The 26,108-nt window shown below is 38.5% G+C and overlaps 1 protein-coding gene across 1 annotated transcript in view; it reads left to right on the top strand.

Moving 5' to 3' along the window:
* Positions 1-26,108, top strand: part of Vrk2 (VRK serine/threonine kinase 2) — a 100,112-nt gene that overhangs the window by 69,464 nt on the left and 4,540 nt on the right. Inside the window, exons 8-12 of the mRNA XM_051200515.1 lie at positions 719-851; positions 9,647-9,767; positions 12,577-12,635; positions 15,312-15,478; positions 21,501-21,647. Coding sequence (XP_051056472.1) covers positions 719-851; positions 9,647-9,767; positions 12,577-12,635; positions 15,312-15,478; positions 21,501-21,647 — 627 coding nt within the window. The remainder of the gene's footprint in view (positions 1-718; positions 852-9,646; positions 9,768-12,576; positions 12,636-15,311; positions 15,479-21,500; positions 21,648-26,108) is intronic.

The following is a 26,108-nucleotide window of genomic DNA, read 5'->3' as shown; positions in this document are numbered from 1 at the left end:
ATTGATCCTCCGTTGTTAACCACAAGCAATTGATGAGGGTTTGGAGGTGGGCTTTTTATTTCATTGTTTTCTTTTTGAGTTACTCCCCCTGACACTATTTAAATTTCCTACCAGTAGAGACATACCACATCCAAGCGTTAAGAACATTGCTCAAATCTGCTCTGCCTTCTATATTTGACACAGTTTCAGGAAAGGGTTCTTTAAAAGGCGGAGCCTAATGACCTATGTGATAACAGATGAAAAAGTCCATCTAGATGTCCTCCTGAGGAGAAGGCAGTTAGGAATAAGGTTCAGTCTGACTTATAATGCAGCAAGGATTTAAGTTAGAAAGTTGGTTGTCCTGGTTCTTAGTACATATTTTTATCTATCATTTGGTTTAATGGAACTTTGATCTCAGGTCTGAGGTTTTCCTTAACTTTCAAATTCCTTTTAAAACTTGTAATTCATTCATTATTTTGTGGTATGTGAGTGTGTGTGTGTGTGTTCTTGCATCACAGTGCATGTGTGGAGGTCAGAGGCCAGGAGGTCAGAGGACTTGGTCCTGTCTTCCCACCATGTAATCCCAGAAACTGAATCGGGACTGTGGGCTTGGTGGCAAGTGCCTTTACCCACTGAGCCTTCTCTCTGGCCTACAACTTACAGGGTTCTAAAGACTTAATGTAAAGGGCATATTTTCAGAGGACAAAGCTTGACTCATCAGCCTCTCCATCTCTTCTAGGTTTATCTTGCAGACTATGGACTTTCCTACAGATACTGTCCCAATGGGAACCACAAACAGTATCAGGAAAACCCAAGGAAGGGCTGTAATGGAACAATAGAGTTTACAAGTTTGGATGCCCACAAAGGAGTAGGTAATTCTCTCTTTTCCAATTCACATTTTTATCTCAGAACATTGATGTAGCTGAAGCTACATGAGATGACTATTGCATGGTCAGGCTGAAGGGTGAGCGTTCTGACGAGATTTTTGTGGAAAGTAGTAAATTCCTGTTATCCCAGTGAATATCTGACAGAAACCAGAAACCTTGTGACTGGACAGAGAGCATGGCTCTCAAAAAAGGAGCAAAGCCTGATGCCCTTCATTAGGCTGAGAAGTCACAGGTCTGTGTGTGAGGCTGCTGGGCAGTGCTGAGGGACATGAGAATCAGTGGCTTTCAAGCGCTAGCCTGTTAGCACTTTGTCCTTCTCAGAGCCTTGAAAGAGATCTCTCCACAGCAGCAGTGTCTTCTGAACCCCCAAAGTGTTAACTTGGGAAATCTCTCCCAGTCGCCTTTCATAGATCTTACTTATTTAAACTCACTTTGATGGTATTGGAAACACATTTGCAGGTAAATTACATACATAGCCCTTTTATTGGATATTGATTGTACTGCCTTGCATTCCAAGGCAGACTTAATTCAACAATTCCCTAATTAGTTAAAGTCATAACCTATGTCTTGTATTCATTTACCATTAATTAAACCTTAGCTGTTTATTACTCTGCAGTCCAAATCCAATAGCCGACCCAGAAAGCCATGGAAAAGGAAGGAGGAGGTCAATATTGAAAATATATGGTACTGAGTCCCACTGATGGCTGCTTCTCTCACAATCAATATGCTCAGTGCAACTGTACTTTCTTAGTTGCTCTGTCAGCAAGACAAAAAGTCAATTCTAATGTTGTGCTAGTGAAAAAAAATGGTGATTATTAAAAAACTTTGGCTTTCAAAATTATATTCTTTGCAAACTTTGTTTATAAAAGTGTTGTCAGACATGGTAAAGCAAACATAATTTTTAAACAGCTCTGAAAGCGATACATCTTCACTGAGCATCAGCAAGACATACATTCTGTGCTGGTAATGGCTGTTGGACTGTTACCCTAAACTAATACTTTCTAACGAGTTTTACTTGGTGCAAACAACTGTATATTATTGCCTTTTCTATTAAAGGGACCATTGACCATGTAATGCAGAGGGTGTTGATCATTTTGCAGAGCAATTAAAACCCACAGTCTTTTAAGGAAGGCCATCATGAAGGTGGAGCCAGCATGTTGATTGTGTGCCACTGTAGTGAAATACTAACTTTGTTCTTCCTAAGGAAGGTTGTTAGCGGATGGCTTCTGAAATGAAAACCAGTTTTTATACTCTGGAACACAGATAAAGAAATCAGAACATGTCTTTGTCAAGTCTGGTTTTCTTAGGAAAGTAATAATCAGTGTTGTGTAATTTTTCATCCTTTACATCATTAGTGATGAAGCTAACAGTTGAAGGTAAAATGTGACTTGGCTTTGATTAAATTAGGAAATAGGGAAATAAAATTCTGATTGATAGTGATGCCTTTTAAAGCTATTTATTTAGATTTATTTATTTTATGTATATGAGTGTTTGGTACCAGGTGCATGCCAAGCAAGAGCAGAAAAGGACTTTGGATTCCCTAGAATTGGAGGTTGTTATGGCTATGAACCATGCTGTGGGTTCTAGGAACTGAGCCTATGTCCTCTGCAAGAGCAGCTCTTAATCACTAAGTCATCTCTGGCCCAGAGAGTGTACATTCTGACTTTTAAGATTTTTCTCTCAATAAGCCAAAGAATGTTTGTTTGTCAGACTTACTTTAAACAGAATTTTCAGAGACACAAAAATACTCCTTACCTGATTGTGCCTGGAAATTGATCACACAGATCAGAGTCTTATGCACCATTGCTAATGTATGTTCTGATGTTGATTCAGTTGAAGACACTGTTTAACTGTAGGAAGAGTAAGAGTAGTCATGTGTTGGTTTTCCTGACCAAAGCTTGGATAGCAGTATTTCTGAAAGTCTTCTTTAGTTAATTCTGCATAGTATTGTTTTTATGGTGTCTTCATGAACTACTTAATCCAATTTCTATTCAGTATTCAATTGTAACTTCTTGCACCTCCTGATCACAGTATGCGCTGATTAAGACTCTGGGTAGATTTCCCCATTCTGGGTCTTGGGGAGAAGACAGAGCTGAGTGTCATTGTAGAGATAGTGCTGCATCTGAAAGAATGTTCAGGAAAGAGATTTACAGGGAAGTCTTGTGGTCTTGTGCTTGATTGAGTATTCATTTAATGACAGATGGCTCATTTTTCCTACAAAATAGCAGGTTCCTTTCATGCATTTTGCAAATGTATCAAATGTATGTATGGCTACATATTTCTACCTATGTATATGAACATCTATGCATATATTTGCTAAATATGTATATATTTGTTCTGAAATAAAAATGGAAGATTGAATATTCTCACTGTGTTTGAACAGTGTTTGTGCCTAATATTTTCCATTAAATTTTATAAATTAAACATTTAAACTCAGATTTTTGTTAGAAATAAACTAATCATTTAACCATATTTAGAACCCAGAATAAACCGGGCTCAAATTCTATGTGTAAATGGGGAAAATCAGACTCATAATTATTCATGTTAGCTATTAGTACAGTCAATGTGTGATTTAACATCAGAAAAATCTTTTTCTATTCCAATCCAGGGGAGAAAACAATACAAAAGAAAGCAGTAAGAATCAAGAAGAATTATCACTGTGAAACAACCTGTCATTGTCAGTGTTTCTTGTACAGCAAGTGTGCCTCTGTATAGTCAGAGTATGCCTCTGTATAGTCAGAGTATGCCTCTGTATAGTCTGGAATGCAGCCTGTTCCCTCAGAGCTGACTGTCTGCTGACCTCGAGTATTCTCCTTATTGTTATCTAGACACTGAGAACATAGCTAAGTTTTAAAGGAATTTGTTTAAGGTGCCATTTAGTCCTCTTATCTACATGTTTTCTAATTCATAGTCATGTACAGGGAGCAGGTGAAAGGGAAGAAAAGAAAAACCAGTTTTTGTACTAGGTAGCTCACTAAACCAAAAGGTGGGCAGAGGGACACACTGAGATGAGATGGAAGGACAAAAGGATAAATGGAAAGATGGTGATTACTGGGAGTGCTGTGGATGACATTACATTTAAACATGGCAGTTGTTCTTCCAAACTCGGGACTCTGTGTAACCTCAGGGAAGTGTCTGCAGCTGACTTGCTGCATCGTGTAATACTAGAGTAAGGATGTTCGGCATAGTTCATTATTAATATTTCCTGTACAAAAACTAGCATGTACGAGCACTGACATACTTTGTTCTTGTTGCAAGATAATTAAAGAGAATTATATGTGTGTCAAATACACTGTTTTAAAATTTGTTGCATTTTTAGTAATGTTAAGAAGCAATATTTAGATCAATGAGTGATATAGATTTTTGTAGATTTTTCTACTCACTGAGGCATGCAGTCAATACCTAATTTCTCTAGAGACAGACTGCATTGAACAGACAGAGCTTTCTTAAACACTTCAGAGCTGGGCACTGGGTATATAATACCTGTTTTAATCTGACATCATTGATGATCATAAAATATGATATCTAAATTGCATTTTAAGTGTCTATTTGTTTATGTAATATATCCATTGTCAAAGACAAATACATTGCATACTTTAAATTTTTTTGCTGTGTGTTACAGCACATGGAATCCAAATTTTATGTTGCTTCTTGTATAGTTTCATTTTCTTTCATTATTCTAACTTACAAAATATATGTGGAGGGAACTGAGAATGTGTTTCCATGCTAATAAACTGGGGGATGGTGTGGATGACAGCTTATATTCTACAGCAAAGTCAAAAGAAAAAACACCTTTTTCTATTACAGTATATTTAGCAATACCATTAAATATTGAATTAAATGCCATTAAGTATTTCCCAAGGAGTAAGAAAACTATAGTGTTAATCTTTTCTTGTTATGTAAATTTGAGTGCTGTATATAGCCTTTGGCCAACATGTAAAGACAAGGAAGGCATTGCATGTATGTGACGTATGCCCTTTTGTTTTGTATTTGATTTTTTATTACATTTATTTTGGTGGGTTGGGTACTGTGGCACACATGTAGAAGTGAGAGGACAGCTCATGGGATTTCATTCTTTCCTCTACCGTGTGGACACCAGGGAACCAAGTAAGGTCCTCAAACGTAGTGGAAAACACCTTTATTCACTGAACCATCTCATTCTCATACTCCTTTTACATTTACACTTTAAGTCATATTTCTTGACTTTTCATTGAACTGTTTGGACAGTTCCAGTGCCTAATTTGTAAAGTCTTTTTGCTCTATTGAATAACTTTTCCTAATAGTACAACATTAATCATTCACAACACACACACACACACATACACACACACACACACACACACACACACACACAGAGAGAGAGAGAGAGAGAGAGAGAGAGAGAGAGAGAGAGAGAGAGAGAGATCGGTATGTAAAAGGTACTAAAAAGAGAAAAAGAAAAACCTAGATATTAGGTTTCTCTTTTATTTGAATCATTATACTTTGCATTCCACTCTGCTACTACCCCTTTGAAATTATAACAAGTGGTAGTATATTGGGCAGACTTTAGCCTTTAGGACTGAGCCCCCAGGGACTGTTTCCTTCAGTTACCCTGCTCCCCACTCCTTACCCACTTCCAGCATTGCGATTATATTATTAAATCATCAAAGGAGTAAAGCCCTCAAGATCCACCCCTCCTACACATGCCAGGAGCCCCTCAGTCTGCCACTAAGCCGCACTGCACAAGTCTATGGTGGACATGTCATACTCAAGCAGTAACAGGAGCCACCATAAAATTTTCTTGCTCTTTATACATATGAGTTGACAAAATAGTCAACAACACAGTTGGAAACCTAAGAATAAAATATACAGTTATCCTGCCTTTAGTCATAGCCCCCTTTTCAGGTAAGCCTCTTGTTCAAACATTTCCACTTCTCATAATTTCTGACCACATACAGTAATATGGTAGACATTTACATCTTGTTCACTGGAAACAAGTATTTTCCTGTTTGCTTTATTTTCTACCAAATCCTGTGTCTTCTTCACCCTCCATAATATATAAGGAATGAAACAAATAGCATATCTACACTGACGTATACATATGGTGTTAAAACACTTTCCTATTCTTCGTTCTTTATCTTTGGTAAGTTGGTCCAGTTAATCATCCTGGTTTATGTTTGGAGTGCAGATCAGAACTCTATTGTGCCTTTTCTGTTGATCTTATACCAGCTTGGTTGGACCATTGCTACTTTATAAATAAATATTTTTAATAGAGGCCCTCTTATCTTAATGGGGTGATGTGGAGGGAGCTTTCTGGGAAGGTTGGTCTGGTTGCAAGTAGAATTTTGTCAGTGATTCAGCAAATATGGGAATCTGCTCTGCTACTTATTTATTGCACAAGCAAGTAACTTTGAATTATGTTTTTCTGTGTTGTAAGTCAAAATGCTCACATCATGTAGCTCCCTCCATAACTAAAAGCAGTGAAATGATGTCTATTGGATGACTTTAAAGCTGATGATGGAGGCAGCCATCAGCCTGAGCATGTGCCCTCTTCATTCTCAACAGTGTAGTTTCAGTGTTATTCTGACAATTTTTGCTCTCTGATATGAAGCAGGTAATTTAACCTTTTAAGCTTCTGATTTTTTTTTTGTGTGTGTGCCAATATGATTACTAACACTGATGCTGCTGGAATGATTAAAAAGTAATCACACAGCACTACAGTGTGTGTATAGTAGTTGCTCTCCATAAATCAGATACATTCTTTTATTTTAGTTTTCAATTCTAGTGTCAACTATTTCTGGAATCTATTTGTTTTTTTTTTTTCTGAACTAGAGGTTGAGTCCCTACCTGTGCCTAATTTTTATTATTGTTATGCTTGGCAATACTTTATCATTTTGAAATGTTTAACAATTGTGAACAGTACACGCTCAGTGAAAAGAGTAATTTTCCTTGCTCTGTATGTGTACTAGTATGCACAATACAATTAGATACTAAATAGTATTTGGAAACTAATTTAAGAAAGTTTAGAGGAAAAATCTTGATAACAAAATTTCCAACAGAAAGTAAAAGTCTGAATTGTTGTGTATCTGTATGAAGACCCAAACATAATGATGATATTGGTTATGATATGCAACTGAGAACCTTATGTAGTACAAACATGTTTTCAAGAAAGAATGAACCACAAATGAATCCAGTGTACTGAAGATGGTAGACTCTGTACATTGGACTACAGAGCTCAGCATGGAAAATGTGGGGCTGGGACTCAACCCTGCTGTATGTAGGGAGGTGGGTCTGAGATTCACCACCCCACCCCCGCCGCCGTAGGGCTGTAGGGATTCCTAATTTGGAACTCTTTCCATTTCTTGCTTCAGTTAGCATTTTCTAATGGATTTGGAAAATAAGTAATGAAACAATCAGTTTCAAGGTTAAAAATATTTTCAGGCATTTATTTATTTTTATTTCATGTAAATGAGTGTTTTACCTGCAGGCATGTATGTGCATCAGGTGCACCTTGTGCCTGTGGCTGCCGGAAGACAGTGTTGGGCTACCTGAAACTGGAGTTACAGATGTTTGTGAGCAGCTGTATAGATGCTGTGAACCAAGCTTGGGTCCTTTACCACAGTAGCAAGTGGTCTTAGCTTCTCAACTATTGTTTTAAGTTAACAGTTACTGCAGTTACTCCTCTTTGTACAGTAGCCAGAAAGTGGACATGATAAATTATAAATTGAAAGAGTTTGATTTCTCTAAATCAGGTCAAGCATTTTGTCTCTCTGGGATCAATTTTCAATCAGAGAGACAAACTCAGAAACATTTTTTGATGCTTTTGTTATACTTCTTAGCCTATGAAAACGTAATTGTTCTCTTTAATATTACAAGTATTTTTGTAGGACTTAGTGAGAAGTATTAAATGTTTGCTTAACCTCACCCACTAACATAGTGAATATAATGAAAAATTAAAAATTTGATAATATGTTTAATTAGGTAATAGTGAAATGAACTCAACTCTCAAAGCCTATTTTACATGACGACCAGTTTATGAAATATTGGTTTCAGAAATCTAAATGACTTGTCAGTATTTGCAGCTTTCTATCAGTCCTTCAGCCTGAGGATGCCTGAAGTCATGGAAAGTTTCCTTCCACATTAATTCATGTTGGTTCTTTCCTGCCCTTTTGTGTATAACTGGTATCCTTCAAACAGGTGTCAGAATACCATTTTTTGAACATTAAAGGGTGTGAATTTTTTAATTGATGGTAATGGGAATTCCTGTCATGGAAGGGACTTGTGTATACATCTGTACACATGGAGCCAATCTGTTATTGTGAAGAATCATGCTAGAGTCGTGTTTTCTTTTTAAAACTAGAGCCAAGTCCTGTATTAGGAAATTGTTGAAGTCTGTACAGAAAAGAATTAGCACTCTTGTGCCTGGCCTTCTCCTGTATTGAAGGAGCTTTGATAACCCAGTATTCGAATACCAGTTAAGACAGAGTATACTTAGGAGTAATTCTGTACTCTGCTTTTATAACAACTTATATATGATGACCCCGCATAGCTACATTGTGGTGGCACTATTCTAACTTTTGTGTGGTGACTCAGGGTAACTACAATGATGTGATACCATTGTTCTCAGTGGATGTATTTATAAATTAAAGACCTAGTTCATTCACTCAGTAACTTCTCAGAGTTTATTTAATGAAAGACAATGAGATGGGATACCTGTTTACAACAGCTTTAACAGCCACATATTGCTCAGGATATTATATATCCCTATGCAGGTGAACATTCTAGTAGTATAATAAATATAAATGCCAGCTTACTGTTTTTATAACAGCTTGGAATGCTTATAACATGATTTTATTTTATGGGTATTCACTAAGTGTGCTAGTCATTAGTCCAGTGACTTATTAGCAAGTGTCAGTTGTATTTAACAATTCTTAGGTCTTGTTGTCTGTTGATATAAGGTGCTTGAGGAAAGGTGTCAACTTGAGATGAAATTAGTCCACACAATTTAGAGTTTGATATGCATGATATTTACCAAGGTCTGATCATGCTCTTTCAATGTGTTGTAAGAAAAGACATCTTATATGAAGTCTTACATTCAGAATGTTCTTGCCACCACACTCTGTGTACTGCATCCTCTCCATGTTTACCTCAACTGTGTATTTTCTCTTCAGATTCAAGGCTGGAGTTTTCAGGGGGCTTCCTCTATCTGGAGGTAATGTGTGTGCTCTCTGGAGCTCTGTGCCCACTGTGCTCCACTTCTACGTAACTGAACATCTTTATGGGCCTGCTTTTAAGACTGCACACTAGATGGCAGTTTTGTCATATTCTTCTGACTTCAGATGCGACCACTAGTGTGACAGGCTAGGAAAGGCCTTCAGTGTTTAGTCTGCACTCCGAGGGTCTCTGCATGACCGAGGCAGACCCCATGGACTTCCTGGAACATGTGTTAGCAATTTAGCTGCAGACATTTATTTCTTTGTTTTACTGCTTGGCTCTTTGAGAAAGTGTTGGTGCTGGGTTATGGGTTCTCTGGATCATGTCAGAGGCCATGGGATCAAGTTCATGTGACAGGCTAGACTAAGGAAAGATGAAGTTGGAGGAGGTGAGGAAGTTGACCCTTACTTCAGCAGCAAGTCCTGTCTGTCTGTGGACTGAGGCCAAAGGCCTAGGCGGTTAACTTCACTCCAGCTGAGTAAACACGACACTTTGCCCATTCGGCTTTTTTCATATTTCATCAATGGGAGCTCACGCAAAGATTTCTCTTATTTCTCACGAACTTTTTTATCCTTCCCTTTCTGTAGCCCCTTCCAGAAGAAGCGACGTTGAGACCCTTGGTTACTGCATGCTGCGCTGGCTGTGTGGGAAGCTGCCTTGGGAGGCAAACCTGGAGGATCCTTTAGCTGTCCAGACTGCTAAAGCCAAGTAGGGATTCTCAAATATTCCACCCCTTTATGCAACAGGACTGAGAGACCATGGAGGGGAGGGGGCATGCCAGACAAAATTGCCTCTTGGCCACCATGACAACACAGATATTAGTTTGAAAGCTATTGTTTAAAAAAACAAAATCAAGAACAGACATAAAATCCATTAAGATTTTAAATTATAGAGTATAGATAATTTTGAAATGCAAATACAAAATATTTATTTCTTGGCATGCTATATTCCAGCACTTAGATCCTAGGTGGTGGTGTTTATAAGATGAATTGTTTTCGAATTAGTATGGTTCCTGGCTATGGAAATAGTCTGTACTTGGTATGACTGATAGCAACTGTGCAGAACAGCAGGGTGAGGCACCACTATGGCTTGCGTTTCTCAGGTCATGACAGCATGTTCACATTCCTGCCCCAGAGGGCACAGGTTTTGCTTCTTGAGGTAGAAACAAAGAAAACATTTACCTGAGCTACTTACATGAATTACTCCTGTAGCTGCATAAACTTTCTAATATTCTACATTTAAAATTTTTACCTTGTCTCTGTTAGCATAAGAAGGTCAGTTTTAGAAAAGTGTGTTTCCCAGTTTCCCCACTGGTCAGCTGGGTCCCAGGCACTCAGTAGCTGCTTTTCCTCACATACTAAAATAGACTGAGGTAGTTAACCACAGAGAGACTGTTGTACCAAGAGAGTAGAGTTTTAGGAAAACAGTGAAAATGGACACAGAGTGGTAGCTGCTCAGCCATAAAAATCAATCATATAAATTCAAATTTTTTTAGACTGGGTCTCACTCTATAGTCCAAGGTGCTCTCTCTCAAACTCATGATCTTCTCCCAAGTGCTGGGATTGGATGTGTGCATCACCACACTTGGATCCATTGTAGGATCAGTGCTCAAGATAGAAAGCTAAAGGTTGCAAATGACAGATGTTTGTAAACTGACATGTGCAATAGTTGCACTTGGAATCTTGACTAACCAGTCTCTGACATATTTGTATAAGTCAGAATTGGGACTCTAATGAGTTTTGTCCTTGTGTAACTGACACGTTCTGCACTTCCACCCATAGGCATCCATACTCCTGTGTGTCAGTGTATTTCAGTTAAAGGGCAGTATTTTAATTCCAACAATCATTGGTGGGCCTTTTTTTTTTTTTTTTAAATAAGTCTTATGAATGGCTTGTTTTAGTCTTGTATCAGCATATATACATAGATGCCTTCATTTTGATAACTAATGAGTATATCTGCATCTGTATTCATATATAATGAAGGTACTGTGTAAAATGTAGGGTTTCAATAAGTTAAACATTACCGCTACATATGTTAATATCTTCATTTTTATTTGATTAACAATATAAATCTAAACACTAATAGAGCTAATATATTATGTGTCAAAACGAATTTTTCAGATTTCTTGTATATTAAACAAAGAGTTCTTTATTTGTGTGTGAAGGTGTAACATGAGACAGGGTGGCAGATTTGGCCACAGCCCTCTATGTCTCTCCATGTTTGCTGTCATGGTTCCCTTGAGATCACTGCACATAGATCACTGCACATACTGTACTTTTCTGCTAGAGTTTCTTTGTGAACCCTGCACTCAAATCTATATAATTTTGGTTGAGACTATTGAGTCATATTTATTTATTTCAAAATACTGTTGTCCATTGTTTTATTGGGGTGTCATCATACTGATATTTCTTGTTAACTCATTCAATCATTGGTTAGTATGAACTCTTCCCAGGGGAAAGAATGTCACACAGATAACTAAAAACCATCCCTCTCCAGTGGTAAATGCATGAGCAAAATATGATTTTGCCAGGGGTTCAAAGGTCTTCTTGCCCACGGATCACCAGGGAAACCAGGAAAGTTGAACACACAGGGGCCTCTTCTCAGTGGAGGAATTAAAATACCTGTTTTCCCACCCAGAAATATGAGAATGGATATTGTTAACATCCTGGTGACCTTTGCTATCTGTGGAGGCAGACCTCACCCAAATCCCCTAGAATGTTTATCCCAGACTCTCCTTCCCTAAACCTTTATCTTTAGTGCCCAGTAATCAGAGCCCATCCTTACAGGAAATGTCATGTACTTTATGGCCTCCATGCTATCGTGGTCAGAGACCATACTAGATTCTAGGCCTTTTAGCTATAGAACCTACCTTCAAGGTCACAAGTACTTTGCAAATGAGTTTCTATGTAGTCAACCCTAAGCTTTATTATATACCTGGAATTGGATGATTGTTTCCTGGAAACCTTTTCCCCATACTCTATTGGGTTTAAATATGCTGACAATAAACCCCCTGGTGACAGACTCCCAGATGTTTTGATCAAGGTTGACAAAGTCAGTTTGAACTGAGTTTTCATTCATTCTCACCTTTTCTCGAATAGTTTTGCTGCCTGCTGTGACATCTGCAGAGACCCCCACACCTTTCAAGCAACAAATATATGAGGAAAAAAATGAGTTCACCATCCCATCCCCAAACAATTTTATATGTATTTTTTGTTGTTTCTGAGGCAACATCATAGCAACCATTTCTACCTCTGCAGTCCTGAATTGTATACAACTTGAGTTAAATGCTCCCTGTTTCTACATTGCTTGGCCTCTATGTAGTTACAGCTGTAAAATTGGCCTGTTAGAACTAAGGACACCCCAGTCCCACTTTGCTAATCTTCACATCCATTACAGTTGGGTAAAAAGGGGGCACAACTGTAGTGTCTTATCAACACAGATCAGAGTTTTCTGTTTTAACGGAAATAGTGAACTTGGGTTGAAGACACTTACCATGTCCTTTCCCTGTTTTGTTTAGTCTGCTGGATGGGCTCCCAGAGTCGGTGCTTTCATGGGCTCCTCCTGGAAGTAGTTGCTGTAAGTTGGATGATAAACCCTCTGTGTGTCTTTCTTCATAGGTCATCACAGTTCCCACTCTGTAGGCCTTACCTTCTCCACTCCCATTCCCACAGTGGCAAAAGCTTCGGGGTCACAGATACTTTGCTAGAGAAGACTTTTAAATCATCTCTGACATTTGAACCTAAGCAGTAGAACTCTAGCTTTCTGACTTTTTGTTTTGATCTAGAGTTTTAGGTTTATATTTTGAGATCATTCAAAGTCAATAGCAACTGGTACTTTTAGAATTAAGACTTTTTGAATGGAGGTAAAGTCAACTTATAAAAAGACTATTTTTGAGTCAATATATTTAAAATCGTAACTAAATGCTATTCCCAGTACATTCCTAAATGCTATTCATACCTGAGTCACATTATATTGATAAGTAACAAAATCTTTAGATTAGAAATTCACCTGATTAGGGAATGTAGAGGTGCATTTTAGAAACAGTTTTCTCTTTCACATCTGTAGAAGACTTTTTCAAGTTCTTTGACATTCACATTGGTATGAATGGTAAATAAACTTGAAGTTCTCATTTCTGTCACTTGTTATGCCTGTGTGAATCATTCGGTAGTGACTTCAGCATGAAGTTGTTGGTCATATGGAGAAGAGCCAGCTAACTGTACCATCCACTTTTCTTTTACCAAGGGCAGATTAACAGAGTGAATCTTTTTATTTCTTTTAAAGACAGTGTGTAGCCAAGGTGTCTTTCTAGAACTATCTCTGTAGACCAGGCTGGCCTCAAACTCACAAAGATCTGCCTAACCCTGTCTCCTGAGTGCTGGGATTAAAGATGTGTACCACCACCATGTGAAAACAGAAGGAGTATTATTCTCTGTTGACTTGAGGCTGTCTCAAGGTTAGCCTTAGCGTATGTGTGAGCAGAGCAGTGGAAATACTGTCTTAGCCTTATGACCATAGTTGTCATTTATAAAGGAAATCAAAGAGGAGCAACCCAGGCCTGTCCCCACCTCCATTTCCGAAGTCCTATCACATGTCATCATGCCAGGTTCTCATTTTCCCCTTTCTATGATATTTTTCATCTAATGGAAGGGACAAAAGAGGGGAGGTACAGGTACAGTGAAAATTGCCACATTTTTTGTTGGTGTTTTATTCTGTAACTATATTAAAGAACTTGATAAAACTGACCTTATTCTTATCAAGTAGATAGCATATTTTTTTCAGTAAGACAATAAACAAAAGATGTCATTTCCTTTTGAAATTGTATTCCTCCTTTAACTTTAATCCTTTCAGTTCAGTCTAGAAAAGGGGGCCTGGATGCTTCAGATTGTACAAGGGTTGGATGCTTGTGAGCTAGTCTATGTGACATGATACTTCAGTCATTAGATATATACTAGATTTTTAGTCACATGAAAAGTCACATCTGATTCATTTTTATATCCATGAATTTAGTTTACTCCTAAATATAAGCAGGTTTGAGTTTTTAAAGTACCTAGCAACATTTTCTTAGGAGATTGTAGGGCAAGCACATTCTTGAAAATAATCTGATTTACAAAGTTTTTTCCCTGTCTTTTTCATATAAAGCAATGCAGAAGTTTGTAGCCTGTACATCTAATTCAGAGTAGTACTTTCAGAGTCTGTATTGTCTTGAATAAAGATATAGTCATTGGTGATACTTAATATATCACTAGCCCAAAAGACAGGTAGTTCAAAAGTATGCCAGTTCTGTGCTGCCTGATGCATTCTGTTCAGTAGCTCTGGAAATCCACAAGAAAATCAAGGATTATGTTTCACAGAATAAGCCCAGATCTTGGAAGGCTGGCATTTACACCAGTGCTCTGTCACAGAGCCCTGAACTTCAGGCTTATGATAACAAATACATAGTGGGGTATGTATTTGGGGTCTTTTTGCCCTCCTGATCCTCTCTGGTGCCACATTTTCTAAACCTCAGGCCCATGAGGCCTTTTGTACAGCTGCTCAAAGTTGGTGATGTGCTGGGAATTCTCCTTTGTCTTATAACAGGCATTTTGTTCCCAACAAACTAAGCTCTGTACTCCATTTGGGACCTTCTGATTAATAAACTTGTAGTTTAAACTGAGTTCAGGTAACCAGCTATTGCAAGACTAAAAAGCAGCAGATTATATCTCAGAAAATGTCAGACTGTTGTTATCTTTAGTAACTGGATTTGGATGCCCGTAGAGGGATAACAACAGTTCTAAGCTCTAAAACAGGAGCTAGTTAATAGTGATGTGGTAAACTAAATGTTAGGTAACAGACCTTGATACATCTCATAATAAGTTGAGAAGAAAAAGGGGAAAGTAAGTTGCCTAATGGCTAGACTGTTAAAAATAGACATAACCCTAACAACAGAACCTGGGGCTCTCATTTTAACTAGGTCTTCCTTCCCAGATAATAACTCTGTGGTATAGAAAGGTCACTCTGGGGGTCAGTTTATCCCTTTTTTAGCAAAGCATGCCATTCATTTTTAAATCATTTTTAAATTTTAAATGCTTTTTATTGACTTATTTTTAGTTCATTCAGAGTTTTGTGTGTGTGAGTGTGTGTGTGTGTGTGTGTGTGTGTGTGTGTGTGTGTGTGTGTGTGTAGGAAAAGGTAACAGAAAACTTTGGGGGTTATTAGAATTTTATTAATTCTTCCCAATTATGAGTGACATGTAAAAACTTTAATACTTCACAGGTGAACTTGCCCAGTTCCTGGTGTGTGTTCATAACTTAGCTTATGATGAAAAGCCAAACTATCAAAAGCTCAAGAAAATTCTAAATCCCAATGCGGTTCCTTTAGGGCCACTGGAATTTTCCACTAAAGCACAGAGTGTCCATGTGTACACTCCAACCCTTCACAAAGTAAGTATAACCATGATACTTGTGTTCTTGTAATTGCACACTGTGAAAGTGCTCCTGTGAAGACCTTTCAGGTTAAAAAAAAAAAAAAAATGGCTTGCTTGCTACATTAATTCCTATTTCTTTTAACCCAGCACCAAGAAACCTGAAAGTTCCTCTGGTGTGTTATCTCCTATAATGGGATCTGTGCCTGCTGTGTGTTGATAAAGAATGAAGTGATCACTGATGGCCTTGGCTGGGGCAGAGCTAAAGGCCACTCCACCTTGATTCATGAGAGCCTTTCTGTTTCTCTAGGCTTTCTCTCACTCCTGCCTTGTGGATCCCTAATGTCTGCCTTGTGGATCTCACTTTGGATCCCTAACTTCTGCCTGTGGTTCTCTCACTACAGTTCTGTGGATCTCACTCCTGCCCTGTGTCTTTGCATCCCTGTTTCATCATGATACAGAGCTAGAGAATATTCTTAGAAATTATTAGTATACATCTGTTGATATTTCAGCTTATAAAATTATTTTCCTAATGAAGTTGTTATTTGTTATCTCATTTATTGTTCTTCTTTGAATGGATGCCCTCACATCAACTTTAAAAAGTTAACACTTAAAGCAGAAAAGTATAAAGTCAGAGCATTTTCAGAAGAGAATGGTAGAAACCTGAGTCTGTGATTAGCAGTGCTGTTACACAGACAAGGAAACAACTCCTTCTCTCTTGAGGCTATCCACATTAAACAAGTAAATACATAAATAAATAAATGTGTTTATGTGGAGGGCATTCTGGTGGAGATACAACTTAGGGTTAGAATGCCATTTATGTTAGCATTTCTTCTGAACTTTGGAACATCACAAGTGCCTGTGAGCCAAGAATGCAGGATGCAGGCTAATGTGACTGATAGGCTGCTAGATGAATGGTGAGTCAAGTCTCAGTGCACAGATGGTTCTGATTTGCTGAATTTTGTAGCTGCTGCAACTGAAGACATAAAATATCCTTCTAGTCATAAATTAGCTCTTTGGAAGCAAAACCTTGGCACCAGAGCTTTACAACCTTCAATTAGTAGGAAAAGAAGTATCTGAGTGACTGTGATATTGACATCTGTAGGCCTGCATAGTAATCATTCCTAATAGAAGAGAATATCTGTTTGAGGAGGGTTTGCATGGCTAATTAACTACCAGTGAGAATATGTAATTTTTTCATGATCCCCTGATTGTCACCTTTCTCTCGTGGTACAATTACATTTTATTGTAGCAAGTGCCTCACAAACCAATTGTCAGCACTGTTTACATATTGCAGAAGGCAGAACGAAAGTTCATGTTTAATGAAAAGCCACTGGATTTTGATCTTGGTAATTATGGAGACTTCTTTTAACAGTTTTATTGACTTTTGTATTTTTATCACTTTTCCAACAAAACAAAGAACCATTTCCTTGACAGTGTCCCCTTACAGTGAGGGAAACAAAGAACTATTTCCTTGACAGTGTTCCCTTACAGTGATGGTCAGCACTTACTCTGAACTAATTTACAAAGATTTTCATCCTTTTTTTGTAGTTTTCACTTTCATAAGCTTCACTGAAATACAAAAGTCATTTAAAAACAATACTATGTCTTCTGCTATAACATTCTAATTATTATACTCCACAATGTACAGTTACTAAGTCAAAGAGTATTTGTTGTTGAACCAATTTTTAAGCAGAGAATAATACAATGTAGAACATTTTCCAGTGAGCTTTCATGAAAAATATTTTGTTCCCTTTTGATTAGAGCACTTTAATTATGAGTAACACTATTTAAAAATAACATGTAACTTTAATATCTTAATTTCTGTTAACAGTATGGTCAGCCTGGATATGTAGCTAGTAAGACATATTTCATAGCATATCAGTATTTAATTAATTACTTTATTTTTCTACTATTTTATGTGCACATATATATATATATATATATATGTCAAAAATATATTCACTATCTGTGTGTAAATGGCATCTTAATTTTAATGTCTACAGTTTACAGGTTTTATTAATGCTATAAATGTCAAACCTAAAAATGTTGAACTGTACGGACATTACCATCTTGTCCTCAGTTGGGCTGAGTGTAGGGCACAGGAAGGTGTCTGCAGCTGATGGTTCCCTAACAGAATTATTTGAATCAAGGACTGTCGATCTGGTGGCTACAATTTTTTTTAAAGTCAAAGCACCTTCCAGTCACTCAGAGTACCTTGTCACTATGCATGTGGGATACTGCAGCTACTGACAGATTAGTGAAAGAATTAGTATTTCTTCTACTTTTTTTTAGACATGTATTTAAAAATAAGTTATTGTGACTGAAAAAAGCATGCATATACAGATAAACTCTTTTTACCATTTATTATTCAAAGGGGAGGAAGTTATATATGTTAAATTCTTCAGCATATTATTTCATTCTAAGATGAAATTTTTAAAATTTAGGATTCTTAACAAAATGCTCTTGACTTAGACATGAGCACACTTCTGAATGAACTCACAGTGTGCTTTTGCAATGGAAAGAGATATTTTACTAACAGATGTTTGGGTGTGGTGAACCATTTACTGTAAAATGTGGGATTTCCTCCAGAGCCAAACTGGAAATGAATTTTAGTCAATAGAGCAGAGATGCTGTTGTTTTGGGTCTTTTGTTTGTCTCCTGAAAAAGCAAACCCTTTATTTGCAAGACCTTCCAGCTGCCCTGGAGATGGCTGCCTTCACCAGGCTGGTTCCAAGATTCATGGTCTAGGCCTCACAACTGTTTATGCCACCTACTGAAGCATTTGGATTTGCTTGTTTGTTTCCTTTCATATTGTTTTGTGTTTTGTGTCAGCTCTGTCTCCAGTCACCCTTTGCCATTGACTCTTTTAAATCCAGTGAATGAAAGGGCAACCCACCAATGGTTGCTGAGGTCAGCTGCAGCTCTGGGTTCTCAGAGGGAAAGTCAGTGGGAAAACTGCACTGTACAGCCCCTCCTCTTCTCCAGCTCACCACTTTCTGGTCTGTGCCCCTTCTTTGAGGAGCAGGAATTCAGAGGAGTTGCCCATTTCAAGGGAGCAGGAAAGCCGTGGGTCAGAGCGGAAGTTTGAGTTTCCTTAATTGCACACAGTTAAAATGTGGTTCCTTTCTTGTCTATTCCAATTGCAGCAAGTCAAAGGGGGATGTATGTTGCTGGGGTACAAATTTTCAGGGAGAACCTTTAATCCTTAAAATAATTCTATGACCTTGTCTTCTTGTCTTCCTGCATGTTTTCTATGAGAGGAATGGAACACAAATCCCTGGTTAGAAGACATTTTCGTTATCAGTGTTTAGGAGTGTAAAATATTCTGGTTTTATAGAATAGTGTGATGTTACCTGGGAAAATTAAGTAAAATATTATCTCATTTAGGTAGTGAGTTTTCTTGAAAATGATACATATTTTGGTAGTATCCCTTTTGATACTCTGAGATACCAGGAGTGTTTTTTGTATTTATTTTCATATCTTTGTAAATATGAATGTTTCACTCTGTTCAAAATTAAGAATTTATTTATTCCACCTTTCTTAGCATTATAAATTTGTGTGGAAATACAACTTTCCAATAAGGTGGGAAACACTTTACTTATCAGATAGAAGCATCCATGGCCTTGCAGCCTAAGCTTCAGGCTACTGGTATGACCCCAAGGGACAATCTCTTCCAGGGAGCCTCAAACAGGATAAAATATATTATGCCCAATCCTGTTCAATTCAAAAGAGGCTCCCAGGGGAAATTGGTACCTTTAATGCATAGTACATAGGAAAGATTAAAAGTCCTTAATTATTTCAATTAAGAACCATCTATATAACTCCCTACCCCCAGTTCTGAACGAATAGCTAGAGAAATAAATTCACGTCACAATCACCTGTGCATCTCTTTGTTTTCGAGTTACTTATAGTAGGGAAACAAGTATCCACTGGTAATGAATGAAGGTAATGAACTGAGTAAGTAAAGTCATACAGCTTTAAAAAAAGAAATGAATCCCCCTTTTCTTTAATAGCAAGTGAAATATGCCCAATAGGTCAGCAGAGACACTGCATAGTTGTAACTCTTATGTGGAATCTAATCCAATATGACATTGAAGAGTAAAATGGTAGACACCAAAAGTTTGGAGTTGGGGAAAACAAGGGTATGTTGGTTAAAAGACACAAACATTTCAGTTATATGACGAATGAGTTATAGGAATCTATTATACAGCATGGCAGCTATACTTATTAGTGTCATGAGTCATGACATGTGCTTGAAACCTACTAAGGCAAGAAGTGTCATATTCTCACTACATACAGATGTGATAAATGTATGGACTTGATTGTGGAATTTCACAATGTGAGATGTCAAAACTTTATAGCAGATTGTGTCTCAATAGATGGTAGAGAAAAACCTTCGGTTAATCCAGAGCATGTTTGTCAATGACTGCTATATCACTGTTCTGGGGGGAGGGGGGTGAAACAACTGTGGGGATGTAAGGAGTATGGTTTTCCGCCCGCCACCTGGTCTTGTCCCGCCGCCACACCAGCCCCAAATAATGCACAGAGACTCTGTATTTGATATTATGCTATTGGCCAGGTACTAGTTTCTTATCGGCTAGCTCTGTCTTAAGTATTAACCCATTTCTATGTATTTCCACGTGGTCTTATCTTACCGGGGAATATGGCAGGTGTCTCTTCTTCCCAGTCTCTCCATCTTGACTCTTTCTTCTACTTCCTCTTTCCTCCTTGTCTCCTGGTCCCGCCTATCTTCCTTTCCTATTGGCCAACAGTGCTTTATTCATTAACCAGTATGAGAAACATATACAGAATGACATCTCCCATCATGGGGACCCTTATTTCACATTAGTGAAGTAAATAACAAGTATGTACTTTTTACCAAGGTGATATCAGGGAGGGTGGCTTCTTGGCCCCATCAACTTTCCCAATGGATTTAGAGGGAGTTGAAAAAAATGTTAAACTTCAAGTGATTGGGAAACATTTCCAATTTGCAGGTTAGTGAAAGGCAGTGGCTTTGTTATTCTTTACAATTCTGAGATCCGGGAGGAGGTGGGAATAAAGGAGGGTGTTGTGACAACTTAGCCCCACCTTCTGAGCACCAGCCTATTTCAAAGAGAAGGAACAAACACATTTGGAAACAGAAACTGGAAACTGAGAGACTACAAATTAAGACTCTATTTGCCCAGCCAGCATAATTTATTCTCTATTTTGGCATTGGCTACTCCATTATTTCCCCTTGTGCTGTTCCTGTCTCCTACTCTCCATTTAACCGAGGGAAAAAGGCGATGGCACTTGGAGTGGCTGGAAACGTGAAGCTGCTGAACAAACACTTCACTCAAGGACCTTGGTTGGCTTTCAATCTTCCACCTGTGTTGTAGGATCTGCCCCCTATTCCTGTGTCTACTTCAAGGTTATTGAGAGGCAGTCATTCCCCATATGTCACCACAGTGTGAAAAAGAAGCCTAAGAGACAGTAAGCTTGTCATAAAGTTAACCTCTGGTCCTAGTACACGATGCCAGGTGACATGAATTCATCTTGCACAGAGGTTAAAATACCTGCACTCCATGTAAGCAACATCATAAGCTCCTTGTATACTTTCACATTAATTAGCCTCTCTTCAACAATAGGAAAATAAGATCTTAATTAATAGGAACTTAAGCTACAAAGATACACTGGCTCCACTCACAGCAAAGGTTAATCATGAATTCACATGCAGTTTGAAATGTGACAGTGTTCCATAAAAATACCATTTTCATTGTAAGCAAGTTTTCTGTAGAGGTAATTTTTAAAGCATGCATAACAGTGACACTAATTTTAATTGGTCTTGTCCCATTGATGAGGAAGGGTCTGGATCTCAATAGATATTGCATTTTCCCCCCATAATAGTCATCACTGCTTCTTGTTTCTTTGTCAAGTCCAGTGTTATCTACCTTAGGTTTTTAAAGAATCTGGATGTGAGTTTTTGTTTGTTTTGTTTTGTTTTTTAAAGAAATATCATATTTTTTATTTCATTACATATTCTTATTCTGTACCAATAGGTGGATTCACCAAAGTTTACAAAAAAAGCAGCCATTGAGTTGCCAGCTAAGTTCCCAAAGAAAGCCTGTAGAGGGACAAGTGGCACGTGGAGAAAGGAGCATGAAGAGGGCCAGCCCCGAGCTCTGCCAAGCAGAGCAGCAGCACAGGTGAGAGCTGGGCATGTTGTCTCATTGATGTGACATTAGAATAAACACTTTGTGGGATACAGACTCCCTGTCCCCAAGGTCAAGGTTGTATGGTTTTGTTAAATGTGGACAGAAGGTGTCTACCTGCTAAAAATCAAAGCAGGCTGCAACACTTGTTACAAGAACAGAGACAAACACACATGTGGATAGATCCAATTCCTTCTTTTTCCCTAAGAATGTAACAAAGCACACATGATTTTTTTCCACTATTTACAGTCCATTAGGGACTCTTCCCCTAAATATGCTGCACTTTACATGATTGCTGTACTCTAACTCTTACCAGCAAAAATAAGGATAGTATCTCCCTGACAGCAGGCTGTGTTTGGAATCGTTTGGGTGGACAATGACTTGCCCTTTGCAGATGACTCATGAAGACAACAGCAAAGTCCTCCCTAAGCTGACATCCTATGATGGAAAAGCAAAGCATACAGAATTTATCTGGAGAGAAAAGTAAAGTTTAATTATGTCAGAATAGCCAGCATTTCATTTGATTTGTGCACCATCATTCGCAAGTGGTTTGAAGCAGTTCAGTGTGAAACAGGATAATTTAATACCCCCACCTTTCTCACCCTCCACCCAGGAAAAATTGATATATGGGGCAGCTGGGATGTTAATCACTAAACTGAGCACTGAATTTGGCTCTGAACTTCTTGGCAGCTGAGGCAAAAATTAGAAGTAGAGTTATGCATTTCTCATCCAACCAGCAAACAAGTTTATCCAGAGAGAAATGTTGCTGTTAGTGCTCAAAGGGCCCTTTTACATTTATTCAGTATGAAATGGCGTTATTTGTGGTTTTATTTTAAACTTACATACAGAAATCTACTTCAGATGGGCATATTTTATAGTCCCACTTGTAAAGTTAAACACAAATACTGCTTGGTGACAAAATCAGAAATTCTGAGTCTTTAGTGTATACTGGAATCTTCTGTCATGCAAGGCAGGGAGGGTCTGTGAAAGTAGATGCCCAAGTTTCAAGTGAAAAAGCACATTTGCCTTGACTGGCCTGGCCGTGTGATGATGTGTGGTACAGTGTCATGATGTGTGGTGCAGTGGGCTGTGTGGTACAGTGTGATGATATGTGGTGCAGTGGGTTGTGTGGTGCAGTGGGCTGTGTGGTGCAGTTGGATGTGTGGTGCAGTTGGATGTGTGGTGCAGTGTGATGATGTGCGGTGCAGTGGGCTGTGTGGTGCTGTGGGCTGTGTGGTGCAGTGGGCTGTGTGGTACAATGGGTGTGTGGTGCAATGTGATGATGTGCGGTGCAGTGGGCTGTGTGGTGTAGTGGGCTGTGTGGTGCAGTGGGTGTGTGGTGCAGTGGGATGTGTGGTATAGTGTGATGATGTGTGGTACAGTGTGATGATGTGCGGTGCAGTGGGCTGTGTGGTACAGTGGGTATGTGGTACAGTGGGTGTGTGGTGCAGTGGGCTGTGTGGTGCAGTGGGATATGTGGTGCAGTGGGTGTGTGGTGCAGTGGGCTATGTGGTACAGTGTGATGATGTGCGGTGCAGTGGGCTGTGTGGTGCAGTGGGTGTGTGGTGCAGTGGGTGTGTGGTGCAGTGGGTGTGTGGTACAGTGGGTGTGTGGTGCAGTGGGTGTGTGGTGCAGTGGGTGTGTGGTGCAGTGGGCTGTGTGGTGCAGTGGGCTGTGTGGTACAGTGGGCTGTGTGGTACAGTGGGTTGTGTGGTACAGTGGGTGTGTGGTGCAGTGGGCTGTGTGGTGCAGTGGGTGTGTGGTGCAGTGGGTGTGTGGTGCAGTGGGCTGTGTTGTGCAGTGGGTGTGTGGTTCAGTGGGATGTGTGGTACAGTGTGATGATGTGTGATACAGTGGGATTTGTGGTGCAGTGGACTGTGTGGTATGGCTTCCTCATTCACTCCAGCAGCTCTTGATATTTTTTCTCATTCTTCTAACTCCATAACCAGTTCTGGTTCTCATCTCTAGGTTGGGTTTGCCTCTTAAATCCCAGTAATGGCATATGTTTTATGTCCCCCCCCTTCATTTATTACCTTTTGAAATTTCTCTGTATTCACGAATATACCAATTATTCCTAGTCAGTGTGCATTTCATGTCCATTTTCCTTCTAGTGGACTCATGATTCACTTCTGGTTTAATGTATTTGTGGAAAATACTGCATTCATTCTGCCTCAGATTTACTATGGACATTGCGTTTCTTCTGAGACATGGGATTACTAAATCATTGGGCAAATAAATATATACTCAATTATAAATGTTTATACGTAGGCAGGCCAGATGGCTGAGCAAATAAGAAGCTTGCCATGGACCTCAGGGATCTACATGGGGAAAAGAAAGGACTGACTCCCATAATCTTCCCTCTGAATGTCAACACATGGGCCATGAGTGAGCATAGCTCCGAACCCAACAAATAAATAAGTTTAAAATGTTGGTGAATACTCATGGAAAGTGGCTGTTCCTTTTATGTTTCCACCAATATGTGTAAGTGTTCTGGTCATTTCTACACTTCCTCTCCAACTTTTGTGTTGCAGTCCTTTACATGTAACCACATTCCCATGTATACTAGTATCAATTCTTAGTACAGCTATTTATAGTGACTAACAGTACTGTGGTTTCCAGCCATATATATATATATATGTATATGTATATGTATATATATATATATATATATATATTTATTTATTTATTTCTTTTATGAACTGCCTTTCCTGGTGCTGTGATTCATTATTTGCATGTGCGTTCTGGCTATCCATTACATAGAACACACTAGATCTGCATCATATTCTGTAATATGGCTAGTCTCTGTTCATTCATAGCTGCATATTCCTCTCAGTTCCTGTGTATGGCATGAGGTGGGAATTGAGGTCCACTCTTTTATACAGATCTATCATAGCATCTTTCCTTGGAATGATTTTTTTTTCTTTTCTTAACTGAACTCCTTTAGATGCTTTTTAAAAAAAAATCAGCCAAGTGTGTCAGTGGGCCATTCCCCTCCATGTTCTTTGTCTTTCCTTAGATCAACACCACTCTACACATACTATTGTGGGTTTACAGCACATCCTAAAATTAGGAGGGCAACTCCTTCAGTTTTCTTTACAAACTTCAGTATTCTAATAGTCAAAGTCTTGTTGCCTCCATAAAAATTTTATTCCAACATATTTTCATTGATAATTTGGGAATTTCATACAGTGTAACTCATTACACCAACTTCCTATTCCTCCCAGATCCACCCCTAAATACAATACAACAAATTCTGCTTACCATTTTCCCTCATTTCATCCTGACCTTTCACCTATCCAAATCCATACCTTCTTTTCCTCTCTCTTTATAAAGCAAACTGGAAAATTAAAATTAACAAAAAAAAAAAAAAAAAAAAAAAAAAAAAAAAAACCAGACTAAAACAAATTAAACAGGAAAAACACAGAAAAGGCAAAAGAAACAAACCTACACACACATACACACACAAGACATATATACAAATATACATGCATACACACAATTCATGAAAACACAAAATCAGAAGCCATTATATATAAAAGCAAAAGACTCATAAGGTTAAAACAAAAACAAAAAACAAACAAACCCCCCCCCCCAAAAAAAAACCCAATGCCCAAACAAAGCATTATGAGACAAAACATCAAAAAATACCATTTTGTTTGTTTTGTGTGGGCTATCTACTGCTGGGCATAGAGCTCCTCTTCCACAGTGTTCTCTAACCCCTGATGGGAGGGTCTTGATGAAGACATCATACTTAGGACTGAGTCTTTCAAGGTCTCTCACTTTGCCATCACCCAGTTGTGGATCTCCATATTAGCTCTTATCTACTACAGGAGGAAGCATCTCTATTGATGGCTGAGAAAGTTCTTAGGAGTCATTTTATTGATAAGTTCTTTTAGCAGAATAGATTCTGTATTTCACCTAGGTGCTTGGCCTATCTCGTTTCAAGTTCTTGGCCACCTAAGCAGTGTTAGGCATGGTTTCCATCTCATGGAGTGTTACTTACATCCAGTCAAAGTGGATGGTTACTCCCATAGTTTTGTACTACAATTGCAATAGTGTATCATGCAAATAGGTCAGTAGCTAGGTTGGTGTGTAACTTTCTGGTACTTTGCAGAGTGCCTTCCAGTACTGTGAACATTAGTCAGTAAGGGTGAAGGCTCTATTTAGGCACAAGCTTGACTTCTTTGTGGTCAGTGAGATATGTAGGTGTTATAATTAGCAACAGGGCCTTATCATCAGTTCCCAGAGAATAACCTATAGCTTTGGCAATAGCCTGAGTTGTTTGGAGTTTCCTTAGGGCCCCTTTGGCCAACAGCTCATTTAGATAGAACCCATTTCTGGCATTAGTGATTTCACTTGGTGGTGAGACAGATATTTAGTTTGGGCTTTGTCACCTCCTGTTATTTGGTGATTCCAATTTAAATTGCTTTCATACATATTTATAAATACATACAT

The sequence above is a fragment of the Phodopus roborovskii genome, unplaced genomic scaffold (genome assembly GCF_943737965.1).
Source record: "Phodopus roborovskii unplaced genomic scaffold, PHOROB, whole genome shotgun sequence".
Lineage (NCBI taxonomy): Eukaryota > Metazoa > Chordata > Mammalia > Rodentia > Cricetidae > Phodopus > Phodopus roborovskii.
The sequence above is the reverse complement of the archived record's forward strand: the minus strand, read 5'-3'. Positions and strand labels throughout refer to the sequence as shown.